General features: G+C 45.0%; 1 protein-coding gene across 1 annotated transcript in view; it reads right to left on the bottom strand.

Moving 5' to 3' along the window:
- Positions 1–780: 780 nt before the first annotated feature.
- Positions 781–12,118, bottom strand: part of PIP4P2 (phosphatidylinositol-4,5-bisphosphate 4-phosphatase 2) — a 50,798-nt gene continuing 39,460 nt past the window's right edge. Inside the window, exons 6-7 of the mRNA XM_083187078.1 lie at positions 3,285–3,375; positions 781–1,958 (exon numbers count right to left, since the gene is read on the bottom strand). Coding sequence (XP_083043204.1) covers positions 1,815–1,958; positions 3,285–3,375 — 235 coding nt within the window. The 3' untranslated portion in view covers positions 781–1,814. The remainder of the gene's footprint in view (positions 1,959–3,284; positions 3,376–12,118) is intronic.

Below are 12,118 nucleotides of genomic sequence, written 5' to 3'. Positions count from 1 at the left end.
GAAAGTGCCTGGGGGCCTTTAGGACCAGATGTATCAAGTGATAAAATGGAGAGTGATAAACAACCAGCCAATCAGCTCCTACCTGCCATGTTACAGGCTGGGTTTGAAAAATGACAAGTAGTAGCTGATTGGCTGGTTGTTAATCACTCTCCATTTCATCACTTTTTGAAGCTTGATACATCTGGCCCTAAGTCTTTGCAAAAGTGTGAACTCCTCAAACACTATACTAGGGCAACTCTTCAAAATAGATAAAAAGGGGTACATCAAATCTAAAACACCCCCTGCCCAACAGGAGAAAAAAAAACCTGATAGTAACCAATTAAAGAACATAAGAATTTTTTTTTTGTTAATTGTCAAATAGATCATTAGAAAGCATATTTCTTCTATTCACATTGCTCTGTAAGCTTGCTGACTGGTTTCTGGCTACAGCAAACACGTGTGGAGTAGATTGTAATGCACCTTTAACCACTTGAGTGGTATGCCCGGGCTGTCCCGGGCATACCACTAAAATTAAGGTATGCGCCAGTGTTGTCCAGGTGTGCACCACTGGTGCATCACCTGTCCGGGCACCCCCCACCCCAGTGACCGCTCTGCTCTTCCCTCCCGTCAATCCCCCTGGTGATTTTGGACGTCCGAGTCCTCCCGGGCCGAACACCTATAATGATTGGCGGCTGGGGCAGCGGCAGAGCACAGGAGCTCCGGCGTACAGCGCCGGAGCAGAGATGAGGGGGAGAAGGGAGGGACTGGGGGGGTGGGTGGGGGTTCAGAGACGCGGGGGGGTTGGCCCACAACTCTATGGTGGATTTTGCTGGGGCAGGACAATGAAATGTGAAGCTGCAGGGTGATAAACATATTCACCTTGTACAGTCGCACAATACTCACAGAATGGCACAAAAGAAAGGTAAAAGAGGGGAAAAAAACACAATACATTTAAAATACAACACACTGGAAATGTTTAACGGTACAATGGAAAGATGTCTGGACATGTAAACATAGCTTAGATATCCATAACTTCCAAATCTAGCAGCACAAACAAATCTAAGTTGCATATTATGTAGTGCAATGGTATTCAGCTCATGTACAAATGTCTCGTAATATTGCCACCCCACCCCTAATGAATACGGATAGCGATCCTAGTGGTCATTTTAGCACCCTGCACCTTTCAAAACCCATGCTGTTCCTCTCTTCTGTGGTGGTTCTAGCACAGGTCTGCTCTGAATATCCGTGCTTAAATACAGAACACACTGTGCTAGAAGCACGACAGCAGAGAGCGAGATCCCGGGCAGGTAAGAGGTACTGCATGGGGTGGTTTTTAAAAGATGCAGGGTGCTAGAATGAACACCAAATTCTGATCTAGGAGTGCCAGTATGACCTGCCTGTGATACTAGGATCTGCTGGCAGAGTATACCGCATCTTAAAGTTCTTGCAGCCGGAAAGCAAACAGTTGGCTGATGATTAAAGGGGATGTCCACTCCTAGAAGATTTAAGCTTGACCACGCAGCACCCCTTGCAGCCATCACAAAACCACTCAACCTGGAACTACTGTATACACTGCAGCAGGCTGTTTCTGCAGCGGAGGTGCATGTGGAGCCCCCTAGTTTTCCTGCTAGAGTCCGTGCAGGAGGATTGTGGGATTTGTTTTTATCAATTAAAAACCTGGAATGGACATTCCCTTTAAACTGTTTAGGGCTGAATAATCCTCCAGTGTAAAATTCTGAGGTAAATCCAGCCATATAGTGGTTAAAAAAAAAAAAAGGAGCTAGTATTCAGGATCATTTGCCATATATCACACGCTATGATATTACAGTAGCTAACTATGCAAAGGTGTGCTCTGGATAGCTGACTTTTATAGCTCCCCAGTAACAGGCCCGAATAAGACACACGAAGCCTAAGAGGTAGGCCACCGCCCAGGAAACGTAGGTGGCATGGAAGCGTCTGGCGAAGTCTTGCGTGCCAACCTGGGGGAATAACAGAAAGATACATGAACTGTATTTGTAATAATCTTTTCTTATAGCAAAGGTTTACATAGGATTTAAAAATGATCAATTGAGCCTGCAAGGGTACACGTTTCTATTGAGGATGGTCACAAAAAATATATTTGCCCCCAAAAACTTGCATTGAGCATTTTTGTGTCAGGTCGACCTTTTGAATGTCCACCATTTTGGGTTAACCTACATGTCAAGGGTGGGGAACCTTAGGCCCTTCAGCTGTTGTTGAACTACGCATCCCAGCATGCCCTGAAACAGTTTTAGCATGGCCAAATAGCAAGACTGTAGCAGGGCATGCTGGGATGCGTAGTTTAACAACAGCTGGAGAGCCATCCTTGACCTATAGACTGTCAACCTATACACCGTTGCCCGTTTATACAACACCTGACAGAGCCTGTATCAGCTGCCTGTACTCGCTCATCATTTCCTGCTAGTAGCTTAATAAGTGATCCAGGCTCAACTCATCACTGGACTCACAAACCAGCCACAAACACCTGCACAGAAGGGATAACAGGGGAACCCAACCTGCGCTTGCTCTCCAGTAACGGCCATGCAGCACGCAGCTTTACCGCTGGCACACACCTACGGATTGGACCAACACATCATGGGTGCTAAAAAGCACCCGTGATGTGCAGCTTACGAGTCCGATGTGACAGATCTGTAGGGTCCGACCCGATGCGCACAGGACAGTGCACCGGGTCGGATGGGGTGTCAAACACATACGATTTGGGCCAATTTCTCAGCCTGATCCGTCGGAATCGGGCGAAATCGGATAAGTGTATGGGCACCTTTAGGTTTCCGGAAAATCGCGACCCCAATAAACATGATAGGGAGCCCACTGCTTGCGACAATGGGTGCATGTGTCTGTCCCTGCCAACATATGGGTACTGGGAGAGCTGGATCGCTCAGTGATCCTCTGCTTCATGAATTTTCACAGCGTGTGCCCTGAATGTATTTCTTCAAAAAGTCACTAGATTCCATCTCCCGGCAGTGCGTTCTAGAGCAGCAGCAGGGAGTCGGCATGGTGGTTACGCGCAGTAGGTAGCATGGTCTTGCAGAGCCCTCAATGGAGAGGTCATAACCTGTCCATATTCTGGCATCTCCACAACTACTGAATCTACAGCCGTTTCTAAGCTCCCCCAGAGCACGGGTGACAACATGATGTCACCAGCTCACTGCGCTACTGGGAGCTGGGTTTCAGAGACACCAAAAGTCATCACATGTTTTTGGTAATATAGTCGCGTCCACCTCTTGGCCAGTGCTGTCATAGAAAGTAAAAAAAACACAATTACTTACAGTTAAGCCAACCCCAATAAAAATGCATATCATCCCCATAGTGATGTAGGCACAGCAACGTCTACGCGGGAGGGCACTTCCTACAGATGATCTGAAAGATTGAGAGAAGGAAAAAAAATTAAAGGGTCAGATGCACTAAGCTTGGATACAATGGAGAGTGATAAACAGCCAGCCAATCAGCTCCCACCTGACATTTTTCAAACACAGTCTGGGACATGGCAGGTAGGAGCCGATTGGCTGGCTGTTTATCGCTCTCCATTTTATCACTTGACAGTTGCTTAATGACATACAGTGCACCCCATCAGCCCCTATGTGGCAAGTCAAGGGGGAAATGACATAACCTCAGAATGTTTAAACCCAATATTGAAGATCGCAAATGATATCAAGAGCAAAACACAGCAGTATAAAATAACCTTTATACATTTCCAGCTTAAAGATGCCAAATTGTGGAAAATGTTTTGTACATTTCCCCCCTGGTCTTTCTTTAGAAGATCTGAAAGAACAAATCCCAAAAACAACTTCCAAAAGCAGCTATTAGCATTACAAAGGTATAATTGTTTTCATCGATTTGTACAGTTTAGACAGACAGAAGGATGACTTTGAATCCATGATCAGTGGAGACGGGGCAGGTATGACCAAATCAACAGTAAGAGGGACTACTAACCACTATATGAGCATTTGTATATTTATTATTATTAATTTATTAACAGTTTCTTATATAGCGCACACATATTACGCAGCGCTTTACAGAGAATAGTTGAACATTCACATCAGTCCCTGCCCCAGTGGAGCTTACAATCTATATTCCCTACCACATATACACACACACAGACATTCTAGGGTTAATTTTGTTGGAAGCCAATTGAATTACCAGTATATTTTTGGATTGTGGCAGGAAACCGGAGTAAACCCACTCAAGCACGGGGAGAATATACAAACTCCGCACAGTTTGGGCCATGGTGGGTATCGAACCCATGACCTCAGTGCTGTGAGGCATTAATGCTAACCATTACACCATCCAATCCCAGAACGCAGCCTACTTGGGGGCTCATGTAATGGACTGTGAGACGCAGGCTGTGCGGGAATTCCGAGGAGTCCGCCCATATTTTGTTGATAAGTTGATTTTGCCTTTAAAAATAATTTTTGCTTTAAAAATACACACAGGCTGGTGTTATATTTTACTGCACGTCTGGCTAACCTGTGGCTCTCCAGCTGTTGTGAAACTACTAGTCCCAGCATGCCTTGTCACAGTTTTGCTATTCGAGTGTGCTAAAACTGTGGCAGTGCATGCTGGGATGTATAGTTTCACATAGGGATGGCCATCGTTGGCAAAAAGTGCAACTGCCCATCGATCGTGTATAACCATTCTATGGATAACCATCGATGTTTTTGCATATCGATGGTTATCCATTTTCTCTGATTGCGCGGCCTGTGGGCCAATCAAAATGCGGGAGCAGGGCTTCTCGGGTGTCGTGGGCGGAGCTATGCTCCCTGTCCCAGCACTGTAGGGAAAAAGGAAAAACTAAACTATTTGTTTAAACTTTACATCGATGGTGGGAAACCACTGGTTCTCCCCCATTGATGACAGTAAAAAGGTGATAATGGCGCTCTGCCCAGGTTGCTGGCTGCTAGGTCGAGTTTGTCCCAACTCAGGAATAGATAAGAAATAGGTAGATTGACCAGCGCTCAGACACTTAAAATAAATGACAGTATTACCCCAGGAGTGGGGTGTGTGTGAAATTGTGGGAAAAAGTTGGGATGAAATGATGTCTCTCTACACAATGATGAATCAAGTACTGATTTATTTAAAGATAAAAAATATACACTGTGCACTGTTCTTGTGCTGGATGATGTTCCCAGCCGGGAGACGTGCTGCCGGTCACAAAGATACAGTCTGTGGTGGTTAGGTCTGGACCAAGCACAGTGTGTGGTTGGGGGGGGGTGCAGGGTGCCTGGGTTGGTCTGATGACTCTGTGTTTGGGCAATGCACAGAAGTGATCTGAATGGGGCGGGTGGTGACCTTACATGTACCTGATACCCTGGAATAGGCCTTGCCTCCTCACGGTCCCTCGCTGTCTTCAGTCTGGGGACTTCACCGGCGTCTGCCTGGAAGGGAGAGACGGCGGCTGTCAATCCACACCGCTACAACACCAGCCGCACGTCACTTCCGGGTTCAGCTGGGCATTGTTACCGAGAGTGGGGGCTGACGGAGCGATGTGCGCTCAACTCCTGTGTGGCGGAGGAGACTTTGAGGGTCTGTATGTTGAAGATACATCAACAACATACAGACTTCCAGTCAGACGCCAGTGAAGTCCCCAGACTGAAGACAGTGAGGGACCGTGAGGACGCAAGGCCTATTCCAGGGTATCAGGTACGTGTAAGGTCACCACCCGCCCCGTCCAGATCACATCTGTGTATTGCCCAAACACTGAGTGATCGGACCGACCCAGGCACCCTGCACCCCTTCCCACCACACACTGTGCTGTTCCAGGCTTGACCACCACAGACCGTCTCTTTGTGACCGGGCAGCACGTCTCCCGGCTGGGAACATCACCCGGCACAAGAACAGTGCACAGTGTATAATTTTTATCTTTAAATAAATCAGTACTTGATTCATCATTGTGTAGAGAGACATCATTTCATCCCAACTTTGCACACAATTTCACACACACCCCACTCCTGGGGTAATAGTGTCATTTATTTTAAGTTTCTGAGCGCTGGTCAATCTACCTATTTCTCCCCCATCGATGGCAAAACTATTCGACATCGGCCATAAACCATCGATGATTTCTAATAGTCGAAGGCCATCCCTAGTGTCACACCAGCTGGAGTGCCACAGGTTGTTCCGACCTGTTTTACTGCATGTAAGTTTCCTGAAAGGTTTTATTTTTTTATTAAATAAATCTTTACACTCTGACTGCTTTTATGAAATATACAGAAAGCATATACAACTCTGGTATTATCTGGGGTGCTCATAAGTAGTTAAAAATCCAGGACCCAGTTTGTCACTGAGGAGCAGCCACTTAGCGTGACAGAGAACCCACAGAGCTAGGTGGTAGGAGCAGAGACTGTAGGTGCCATGCCCACACATCTCCTGGCATGCGAGCAGCTCTATTATAACGGTGTCACTGAAAGTTTGAAAAGTATAGGTTAGCTTGCAATGAATCATCCTGCTCCCACAATTTAAGCACAAAACGGCTGTCAGTTCTGTACAGACGCATGGGTTTGATGTAATCGCACAAGATTGGTGTTTTTTGATTGTATGGTATGTACTTATGAGGCCCCCTTATCTCTTGGTTAACAAACCATATACGGAAGAGTGTTGTTGTAGGGGTGTGCTACCACTGACAAATATGTAGGATTCAAGGAAAAGGAAAGAAAAAGGATTTGTCCTGGTGTGGTGCAAATCCTTTTTCTTTCCCTTTCCTCAGTTCTGTACAGAGTTGGTGGAGCTCTGGGAAAACAGTTCTACTGGCAACATATACCCCTTTTACACCAGAGGATGGACCCGGGATATTGCCGCTCCAGTCCGGGGCAGGGCATGGTGTAAATGGGCTGAAAAAAAATAACACGGGTACTGTTCCCCGGGAATCTGACCCAGCAAATGTTCAGGGTCGGACACGGGGCTTATCCGGGGCTCAGGGTGGTGTAAATGGTCATTATCCGGGTTATTTGGTGGGTAGAGGGGCGCGAAGAGCTGATTGGTGCTTCTGCGGCTCTGGCAGATGATGTCATCTGCTGGAGACCCGCACAGGGCGCATGTAGCAGCGCAGCAGCAGCGTTACCACACTGTGCTGCAAGCACACTCCACACTGTGTTTACAGCCTCATCTGCTGCAGCACACACTGGCTGTCACGCAGTGTGTTCCACTTTGGCTGACCCCAAACCTGATCTGTACCATCATGTCTGCAACTGCAACACAGCTACTCCGTCTGCCATCTTTGCTGGGAGCAGAACCCACCCCCTCCTTTTTCCCTTTCTTGTGACCTCATCTCAAACAGCCCAAAGGTCCATTTTTAATGACACCAGCAAGGAAAGACAGGGCTGATCCGTTTTCAGTGTGAAAGGGCCTTACCCGGGAATAACCCGGATTGAATTGCAGTGTAAATGGGGTCTGAGGCAGGGCATGCCCTGGCAATTTCCCGTGTTCGATTTCCCGGGTCCTACCCGGTATTCTGGTGTAAAAGTGGTAATAGAGTCATTAGCACTGCAGAGCACGGTGGTGCCTAACACATCAACCACAATAATAATAATAATAATAATAATAATAATAATAATGTTTTGTATTCTGTGTAACCCTTGTGCAGGGTGTCACATGAATAAAAGAGAACGTTAGATACATTTTATATATAATAGCTCACATCTAATACACCTTTACCCCCACCCAAAGTAACTAAACCTTGTTTTTTTCCAATGTTCTGCAGTAGTTTTTATTGAAGGCTCCCATTCCTTTTATTATAATCTTTTATTTTTTAGGGTTCTACAAAGCAATCGCAGAGCTGTACAAGATAAAGGCATGGTAGTAGCGTAATGTGACAACTCATCGGCGGGGTTAGAACACATCGCATCCTGTTGCAGAACCAACAGGAAAAGATGGGGGGGGGGCAATTTGGAACTCAACAAGCCTATACCTAGTGTAAACATCAGAGTTGTTAAATGAAACAAGGAGACCAAAGACAGACCTGGGGCTCAGACAGTATGGATAGTGTCAAACTCTGTACGGGAGAGGTGACATTCTAACGGGAAGGATAACGAGAAGAGGAACTGGGAGTATAAGATGGTCAAGGGAAGAGAGGCAAGAGGAGATCTAGACTTGGGAAGGATCCAGATTACTCTCATCACTACGCTCCCAAGTTCTCCCATGTCTTTCTACCTGTGAGGTGCCCATAACTGCAGCCCACATTCAGTATATGGTCTGAGTATTGGGGATACTAGGTTTGCTTCATGTATATTTCTTGTCCATTGCAGCTGCTGCCAGGCAACATGCTAATCAAGAACACAGCAGTTTCTCCAAATGATAAGTCATTATTGTTTAAGCGACATTGCAGATATCATGACCTAGGAGAAAACTCTACAGTATAAAGTTTCTTCCATCTCAAGATTTATCAGCAGCCTACTTTATCATGGACGATAAAAGACAGAAAGGGCCAATGTGGATTGATGCGGTGCACCACTTATATAGCCCACTGACTCCTATTCAGTTTGTATGGTTCCACCAGCTCTATACCTGTACTGTACACACCTCCTTTCTTGAGCTTCATGGCCACCCTAAGACATGACATGAGAAGTGTTCCATGCCAGTTTCATCTTCTCAGTATGTAGTCAGGGTGCCAATGATGGTCCATGGGACGATGTGATCAGGAAGTTCTCCCGATGTGGATACCTTCAGAGTTGCCCACCAATAAGTGTGGCCAACTCAGGTTTAGCTGCCTTCCACTGAACAAACAGTAGACGTGGCACAGCTGTAATGCTGGCAACAGTCCTCAATGTTGTTGGTTCCCAAACTGGCTGCCGTGGCACCCTGGGGTATTAGAGGGTTATTTCAGGGGTACCACAGATCAGTGTGTTCTGGACCAAATCAAACCTTTGATGGTCCGTGTAATAGAATCTAATTATTAGCTAATCGGACTGGAACCAGTAATGCATGGCAGGATTCGGAATGAGACCAGCAATACGTGCCTAAAACCAAGAATGGAGCAGAGAAAACATATAAGAGCGAGCGAGATAGGACCAGTAATGAGCACACAGGTATCTCCATAATGCGTAGAGTTGACCAGGTTGGGACTGGTAAGGCATACAAGTGGCCGGGCTGGGAGAAATAAACCTAACTACCACCACCCAGACTGGAAATAGTGGATGAGTACTAAAGTTAACTGACACAGGCTCCGCTGAGCCAAACTGACACTTGTAGAAGCAGTGACCAAGAAGCATTAAAATAAGGTCTCCCGTGGTCTCCCATTGGATGCTAGTAAGGAGTGATTCTATTGGTGAAGATTTGATCTGGTGACTTTCCCAAAATGCAGGCACTGACCGTATCTAATGCAGGACATTGTTGGCCTGGATGCTGGAGAAGATGCAGGGGAAAGTCTGACAGCAGCAGAACCCAAAGAGAGCCAGCAGGGATGTTGGCGCATTAAGTATTGGGGTGCTGAACCCCAAAATTTATAGCAAAACATTCATCAACTTACACAATATAAATGCTGGACATTTGGATCTTTATATACAGCATATAGTATTTGAGTAGTTGGAATATCTCTCTGAGCAGTACGGAGTTTGTATATTCTCCCCGTACTTACATGAGTTTCCTCCGGGTACCCTGGTTTCCTCCCACAATCCAAAAATAAACTGGTAGGCTAATTGGCTCCCAACAAAAATTAAGCCTAGAATGTCTGTGTGTGCGTGTACATGTGGTATGGAATATAGATTGTAAGCTCCATTGGGGCAGGGACCGATGAGAATGTTCAAATATTCTCTGTAAAGCGCTGCGTGCGCTATATAAGAAACTGTTAATAAATAAATAAATAACTAAATGAGCGCAAACAAAAAAATACATAGTGCAACATTGCAAGATGTTATATGATGTTATGGGACGTTTTGCAAATAGAATAAAATACAATTTATTTGACAAACTCACATATTATAAGAATTTAAGAGCATGTAACCCATGTGGGTAAAGGACACAGTTGCCACAGAGTAGATACTGTTCCCTGTAGTCCAAGGAGTAGTCCCCGGTTCTCAGTCCAACAGGATCCGATCGGTGGTGGTGGTGGTGGTGGTGGTGGAGGTGGGGAGTTTGCCAAATAAATTGTATTTTATTCTATTTGCAAAACATTATTTGCACCATATTTGCCTTTGTCGAGCCCCATTTAGGATACAAGGAGGAGATCGCACTATTGAAAGGAGGATTCCTACAATTGATATGCGCATTAACTTCTATCCTTTGAGTGAAATGCAAAAAAATAAATAACATCCCATAACATTTTGCACTATGTATTTTTTTGTTTGACCTCTTTTCAGAGAGATATTCCAACTACTCAAATACTATATGCTGTATAAAAAGATCCAAATGTCCAGCATTTATATTGTGTAAGTTGATGCATGTTATACAATCTTTTCGCCAGTGGGTGTCACTACTTTCCTGTTGTGCTATATGGTATTTGAGCTTTTTGGGTGAAGGCTCTCCTGTGTCACCCTGGGCTGAATTTGTTGTGAATAGCGCTGAGGTATCAGTTTTATTTTTCTTGTTGTGAACCCCAAAACTTGGCAAGTACTTTCAATATTGGGTTAACACAAACAATGGATGCCTTTATTCGGTGTAGCAGAGAGGTACACTTTCCAAAGAAACACTGATAGCAAAGCGGCCACATTGTCATTAGTTCTGGTCTTGAACAAAATAGATTAGGAGCGACTGATCTAAATAGTGACAAATAAACGATATACCTACATTTCCAAATTAGACATCTTATGATAGGTATAATAGATATCTTATTATTCTTCGAACAGTGGGCAGATGTATTAAGCCTTAACAACAGATACATACAAGTGTGATAAAGAGAGATAAACGTCCAGCCAATCAGCTCCTTACTGACTTTTTTCAAACACAGCCTGTAACATGGCAGTTGGCAGGTGATTGGCTGGATGTTTATCTCTCCTTATCACCCTTGCATTTATCTCTTGTTAAGGCTTAATACATCTGCCCCACTATCCGCAATGAGGAAGCACTATGGGACCATCTGTCTGTTATGGATGACTAGACTTGAATGTGAAGTTATTTTACTCTCGGATGTTATAGTAGTGGGGGTTGATGTATCAAGCAGTGAAAAGAGAGAAGTGAAACCATAGCAACCAAACTGATACCTATTATTTTATACAATACACTTGGTAAATTCTACTTCAAAGCTGATTGGTTGCTGTGGCCAACTTCTCTACCGCGTTATACATGAAGACCCATATTAAACATTGGGCCAGATGTATCAAGCTTTAAAAAGTGATAAAATGGAGAGTTCTAAACAACTAGCCAATCAGCTCCTACCTGCCATTTCACAGGCTGGGTTTGAAAAAATGACAGGTAGCAGCTGATTGGCTGGTTATTTATCACTCTCCAAGCTTGATACATCTGGCCATTAATGTGCTATCTATGATGGGATTCGGTATGAAATCCCGATGGTTAAAATCCCGACAGGGTCAATATCCCAAATGGGTCATAATACCGACAAGGACAAAATCCCGACATTTAAAATCCCGACTGGGTCAAAATACAGACATATAGAATGTACAGGTGAAACAGTCAACATGACTTTCTGTTGACAGGTCGCGAGGTCGACATGGGTTTTTTCACTGTTTTTTGACCCAAATGTCGCCACCGTCGACATGGACACAGTTGGAGGTGAACTGCAGCCGCTCGCAATGCTTCGGGCACGGTGCCTCGCTGCGCTCGGCACACTATTTTATTCTCCCACCACGCCGTAGTGGATGGTAGGGCATGAAATACCGCCTGTCGGCACATGTCGGGTCAAAAAACAGTGAAAAAACCCATGTCGACCTTGCGACGGAAAGTCATGTTCACTGTTTCACCTGTACATTCTATATGTCGGTATTTTGACCCTGTCGGGATTTTAAATGTCGGGATTTTGTCCTTGACTGGATTTAAAATGTCGGGATTTTGTCCCTGTCGGTATTATGACCCATTCGGGATTTTGACTGCATCCCCTATGATGGATTCATTTAAATTGGAGGTGTCATAGTTCCTCTGAAATCCAGCAGATAACACAGGAGGAGCTGGAACAAAATGTGAAAGATCCTCATCTTAAATGTAGGTTTAGTACTCTGCAATA

This window comes from Crinia signifera, chromosome 5, assembly GCF_055691185.1.
Source record: "Crinia signifera chromosome 5, ASM5569118v1, whole genome shotgun sequence".
Lineage (NCBI taxonomy): Eukaryota > Metazoa > Chordata > Amphibia > Anura > Myobatrachidae > Crinia > Crinia signifera.
The sequence above is the reverse complement of the archived record's forward strand: the minus strand, read 5'-3'. Positions and strand labels throughout refer to the sequence as shown.